The sequence below is a fragment of the Echinops telfairi genome, unplaced genomic scaffold (assembly GCF_000313985.2).
Source record: "Echinops telfairi isolate 266 unplaced genomic scaffold, ASM31398v2 ScPeMD7_41;HRSCAF=154, whole genome shotgun sequence".
In the NCBI taxonomy this organism is placed as follows: Eukaryota; Metazoa; Chordata; class Mammalia; order Afrosoricida; family Tenrecidae; genus Echinops; species Echinops telfairi.
Window position 1 is genome coordinate 2,252,446 of NW_022103939.1, and position 6,559 is coordinate 2,259,004.

Genomic DNA, 6,559 nt, shown 5'->3' on the forward strand with positions numbered 1-6,559 from the left:
AATGCCAAGTTGGAAATGATGGTACATGTGGCTTCCAAGTCCTTGTCATCCCAGTGTCCTGTGTCCTAGCCTTCTTTTCTTCACTCACTCACACGTTTAGGCACCACGTGGCTCCCCATGTCCACATATTTGTAGCAACACTATTTTCCGATACTCTGCATGGCAAATTCAATTCCCCGTGGTGTCAGAACCAAGAAGCACAGCACATGTTCCCTCTATCGATAAGTGGTCCAAAGCCTGAACAGAACTCTGTCTATGGGCTTCTTCTTTCTGCACAAAATCTTTCTAGTATTCCTTAGAACAGTTTATCACAAAACACCTTTCTTAACTTGCAGTTGACTAAAGTTTTTTCTGTCAGAATTAACTTCCTCAAGGACATATCATATATGTGAATGGATATAATTTTAAATTACTTATGCTTAGCAGAAATATTGCCCAATAATGACTCAAGAAAACTGTCCTTGTTTTTTTTTTTTTGAAGGGCCATCTCTGAGAGTATAAGGGGAGGACTAGCCCAAAGCCTATTATTAAATAAGCTATAGCAGCCGCAGAGCTGGCCCCTCAGGGATTCATGAGCCTCATTTTTGCAGGAGCAGCTCACAAGTTGGATATTATGCAGCTTTGAAAAAAACTAACCTGTCAAACACTTCATTACATGAGTCAAATTGGAAGACATTATGCTCAGTGAAGCTAGTCAATCTCATAAAGACAAATACTTCATGACGCTATTGTTATAAAGGAGGAAAAAAATCCTAGGAAAAATGATTTTCACAGCCAAAACAGCACACTTTGAAGGCTAAGGCAAGGGAAGGAACAGAGAGGGAAGAAAGGAGGGTAAGAGGGGGACCAAAAAAAAGAACAAGACAAGGTCACATACCCCGGGATAAGTGTGTTACTGTCCCCGCTCTGAAGAGATGGCTGTGTTTTGTGTGGTTTTCTTTGGGCGTAGTCCACACCAGGAGAGAGGAAAGATCATGGTCTTAAAGATCCTCCTGTTTCCTGCTCTATCAGACTTAATCAAATGTCAGTGGTTATAAAAGGAGGAAAAGTAAGACTGAAACTGACTTCAGAGTTTTGTGATAAACACACTAGGAGAAACAAATTAAATTAAATAACGATCTTGTTGTTGATAGTTAGCATTGAGTCGACTCCAGCTTATGCATATCAGAACGCGATCGATCTTCTATGTTTAGATCTATCGGGGTTGTTAAAATTCCTAGAGATCCTAAGGCAAATAAGAAGCCCCAAACTTAGTATTTCTTCCCGTCGCCCCTCCCTAGGATTTAAAAATAAGAGTTTTATTTATGTCAAGTCCACACATAACATCAATCATGTGAAACAGAGGTAGAAAAAGCTGAGTGATACTTCCTGGAAATACACATACAAGCACAATTTTAAAAATACGCAAAACAAAAACACCTCAGTAAGACAACGATGGGAGGATCACTGGGTAATTTCAACATCCCATATCTGTGAAACATCTGAGGTGGAAAAAAAATTAAAAGCAGAGACAAAATGATTTAGAAAAAAGAATAGCTGAATAGTTTGCAAAGAGGTCCCAGTAAGTCAAACTCCATAAGAACACACGCATGAAATAAAGCAACAAACACATGCTTGATGTAAAAAAGTCAACTTTTTATGATACTATCTAAGGCAGTGGTCCTCACCTTCCTAATAGTGTGACCCTTTAATACAGTTCCTTATGTTGCGGTGACACCCCCCTCAGCCATAAAATTTTTTTTGTTGCTAATTCATAAATGGAATTTTGCTACTTTTATGAATGGGGCAACCCCTGTGAAAGGGTCATTCGACCCCCCAAAAGGGTCGTGACCCACAGGTTGAAAACCGCTGGTCTAAAGGGAAAACCCCACTTTTTTTTGTACAATATCATCATACTCTCAGCGGAACATATTTCTTACAGATTTACAAGTCTAGGTTAAAAATAGTTATTTTTATTAAGGGCTCCAGTTGCATGGGAAATAGTATAGGTAATGTTATTATTTTCAGGACTAGTCCTTCAAGGTTGGCCCTTCTTTTTGTTGAAACTCACCGTATGAAATGCTTTATGGTTGTTTGAGCTTCAGTTTAAGCTGTGTCTGCAGAATCTGATCTGATGGGTGCAATCCTAATGGGGTAGAAAATGTCTTAGCTTTCTTCACACAAAGGCGTTTTTATTCTCTTCAAACATCAGAATGAGGAAATACTTTTATTCATGCATTGGGTATGGGATTGACTTTGCAGTTCTGGGTTTGAGATAAAGGCTTCCCAGCCCTAAAATTTGCCATTAACAAGCCTCCACCACCAGATATTTTAAAATGTTACTACCAATTTATAAATAAGCAATTCCACTCTTACTATATTAGAATATTTCTGAATCTGTGTGTTCTGTTTTATTTCTTAGAAAATATTTTCAGCAACCTTTCTCTAATCGGTTTAGTTCTGACACCATAAATTACAGGATTGAGAGCAGGTGGAATGGCCACATATAAATTGGCAAGAAGAATATGAATGTAACGTGGCACATTGTGGCCAAATCTATGGGTCATGAAAGAGAAAAAGGCTGGTGTGTAGAAAGCCAGCATGACACAAACATGAGAGCCACAGGTGCTGAGAGCTTTGATCCGAGCATCATGGGAAGGGAGTCGAAAGACAGCATGAAGAATCTGGACATAAGAGATGATAACGGCTATGAGGTCAAACACCAGGGTGCAAATAGCACATAAACCATAGATGATGTTGGCTTTGATGCTTGCACAGGACAGGCGGGCAATGCCCATATGCTCACAGTATGTGTGAGGGATTATTTGGTGTCCACAGAATGGTAATCTTAGGATGAGCAGAACAAAGGGAATTGCAAAAGTTAAAGGTTTCAAGAGGATGATCAGTGCTATAATCGATACAACTTTTTTTGTCAGTACTAATGTGTAGCGAAGAGGGTTACAGATGGCCACATAACGATCATAGGCCATGGCCAGGAGAACAGCTGATTCCATGCCAGTGCACTGGTGAATGAAGAACATCTGGATGAGACAGCCCTCAAAGGAGATTTCTCTTAGGTTGAGCCAAAAGATGCCAAGCATTTTGGGGATAGTGGATGTTGATAGTCCCAGATCAATCGATGACAGAATGGCCAAGAAGTAGAACATGGGCTGATGGAGGCTTCTGTCAATCTGAATCACATAGAGTATGCACATATTTCCTAGGACAGCTGTCAAGTACACAGCACAGAAGGGGAAGCCAATCCATACATGCACATTTTCCAGCCCAGGGATCCCGAGAAGAAGAAAAGAATAGGGATGGAATAAAGTGATATTGAGTTGGGCCATCCTTCTGAAATATTTTTAATAGAAAAATATAGCATACACTGTGTCCCTCATTTATTTAGAAGCCTAAACCTTGCCCAGTACTCAATAAACATTTGCTAAATAAATCACTGAGACTTCTATCATATTCTGCCCATAACATTATATTGTCGATGCCTGAAAATACACAAACTATAATGGTCAAATGTTCCCATGTGGCTATAATGGATTTAATCATATACATTCTATTAAATTCAACATTTTAACAGACATTATGTTTACACTGCATGTATGACATTTTCTGTACTAAGACATATTGTAAGACATAACTTACATTATGTTCCTTTCTTCACAAAATTTAAAATTCAGTGGTGGAAAGAGTTATGCAAATCAGTGATTTAAACTAATGTAATAATTTCTAAGCTAAGGCCATACCTTGGTTGTTTCATGTACACAAATGTATTTCTAAGAATAGTTTATGATAAATATTTTTATGACTACATAATTCATGGACATAGAGCTAGGAACACCGTATAAACATGATTACAATCAATATGATTTTACATATACCACATATCTGAGCTGAACCTATGTATGTAATCTTCAAACACAACAAAACTGCAGCTGGCCAGAACCTTCTATAACAATTTCGGATAACATACAGATTTCTCACTGTGTTGTAAGCCCAAAGTCTATTTCTCCTCCCACAGTCATCCTCTCTTCTTGGCTGCTGATGCCGATCTCAGAGATTTACTCGGCCAAATAGTTTCATCAAGCAAAGCCTGGTAAGTTTCATCTCAAGAGGACCTTCTATTCCATTTCTGCTTATAATGGAATGTACCCATCCTTTTTCATTTCTGCCTTCCTGACAGGCAAATAGAGCCATGTCATTTTAAAGTATTCTTCTGTTGATGCCAGTAAGGAAAGAAACAGAGAGATACTCATTAGAACACACAAACATTTCACAGACATTTATGTCCTAGTTTATAAAATATCCCCCAAAGAGTCAGGTAAAACGAGTTAATTTATACTCACTGCTCCTTGACACTCCATCTCTAATCCTTCTCAGTTGTCTCTATTAGTTATCACCTTAATAATTGTAAATGTATTTTGATCAAGAGCACTAGGCAAATGATAGATAGATATTATGAAGACACAAACAATTCCAGAACTTGAAAATGCTCTGTAAAAATATGAATTTCAAAGCTTAGGAGAAATAACAACAAAGAAGATAATGCAATGCACACAACTAGTTGCCTTATTTTTAAACAGAATAAAACAACTGGAATGATTTATAAGAAGAAACCGAGGTAAGATTGGCTTGAGACACGAGGAGAGTCATTCTTAGGAAGTGATGACAACTCTGAAAAAATATATTTGATGTGAACAGAGATGCTTATATATATATATATTCAATGATTGATATTTTAATTGAGGGAATTTGATGTGGAGATGAAAAGCAAGCCTAAATGTTAATCTCTTCTCTATGACTTGGGTTCAGCTAACTTACTACCTCTTAAAAACAAAACAAAAACAACAGTTAAAAAAAAGAGCTAATTACTGGTTGACTTTGAAAATTCATTGCCATTTGGAAACGAATTGCCAAATCATCTGCAGGTGATTTGAACCTTTCAGATAACAGCGAAACACAGTCATCATTTGCACAATTCACAGATATTTTTGTTCATGTATAATAGAATAGTGTTTAGAAAAAGCCTCAAGGAATTGAGGCCATGTTGTTTATGGACTCCATGATCTTTACTGAAATACTTCTCATTACTTAGTCTTAAATTCCTACCTGTGAAATGAGACTGAAATGCCTACGTTGTATGCTTATTACAAGGCACGACTGGCCCTAGATGGATCATTGGAAAGTATAGTTACAGTACTTGGTTGATCTGTTACTTAGAAAACATGGCAAAATAAAGAGTGAGCTTGGTTCTGACATAGCTTCCAGTCTAATCCTTAAAAAAGATGGTTACAGCCCCCTTCCACCCCACCACACACACACACACACTTCCAGGGCGACAGACAATAGAAACAATGGGGGAAAGGAGACAGTTGTCGGTGTAACATATGAAAATAATAATAATTTATGATTTATCAAGGGGTCATAAGGGTGGGGTTGGGATGGAGGGGAAAAAGAGGAGCTGATACCAAGGGCTCAGTAAAAGGTAATGTCTAGAAAAGAAAGATGCAGCACATGTACAAATGTACTTGATACAATTGATGTATGAATTGTTATAAGAGTTGTAAGAGCCCCCAATAAAATGATCTTTTAATAAAAAAGAGGTTTACATATTAAATTCTGAATTTCCTGTTATCAACATATAAAATTTTTGATAGAGTGTATTTCAAGAGCCTTATGAAGAATACATTCAAAAGCCTTGTTATACATTTTCAAAGACATGGCATAAATCTTTTGGTTCTGCATAATTCCAAAATCATTAGTAATACCTTCTGACTTAGGAAATAACAAACTGTTTTACTTGATCTTATGAGAATGTAATGATTCAGGGATATTTCCTGAATAGTAAGATGCAAAATGTCCCTTTGAAGTATGTTCTGATGCCATAAAAAACATTGGCCCTTGGTGGGGTCATTTACCCAATCTTTAAATTAGATTAAAAACAGAATTAAATGGAAAGACCGAGAGATTGGAAAGACAGCAAATATGAATCAACAAAATTTTAAGAGATGATGAGAAAGCTATCCAGGTCAGAGCTCTAGAACCCCCAAAAGTGGCAGGGGTGTCAAAATATGTTAGCAGCACACAGAGACACCCCCCCCCACTCTTCTCTGTAAGAATGAAGAGCACCAGTAGTACTGCCCAGCTGTATACAAGAGATATGCCAACAAATGTCCAATCCATTCTCTTGCTTACCTCATCCAGTAAGAATTCTTCCAACTCCTCTCCTACCACCTACCACACTCTTTTGCAAACTCAGCTCGCTACTGGTAAATATCCATAGTCTGAAACCTCACTTACCAGCAGGCAAATCATCCACAACTTCGTTTTGAATACCTGTTTAGTAAAGAGACATTTTGTACTATAGCTGCAGCTTCCCCAGTGAAGCTGTCATGCAATGGAACTCCCTGGAGACAAATGGAGATGAGAAAGTTCTGCTCTGTTAATTAACGCCATTTTTTTAGTGTAATTGAAAATCATCTGATTACATAGATAAATAGATATGTAGGTACTGAATGTCACCTAATTTATAGATAGATATAGATACACATATAGATATATATGAGGT

At 37.5% G+C, this 6,559-nt stretch overlaps 1 protein-coding gene across 1 annotated transcript; it reads right to left on the reverse strand.

The window, feature by feature from the left end:
• Positions 1 to 2,390: 2,390 nt before the first annotated feature.
• On the reverse strand, positions 2,391 to 3,377 carry LOC101647821 (olfactory receptor 52E1-like). Its single transcript, XM_004717489.2, is given in 1 exon segment — positions 2,391 to 3,377. A coding segment is annotated over 1 exon segment (987 nt).
• Between the last annotated feature and the right edge of the window lie 3,182 nt (positions 3,378 to 6,559).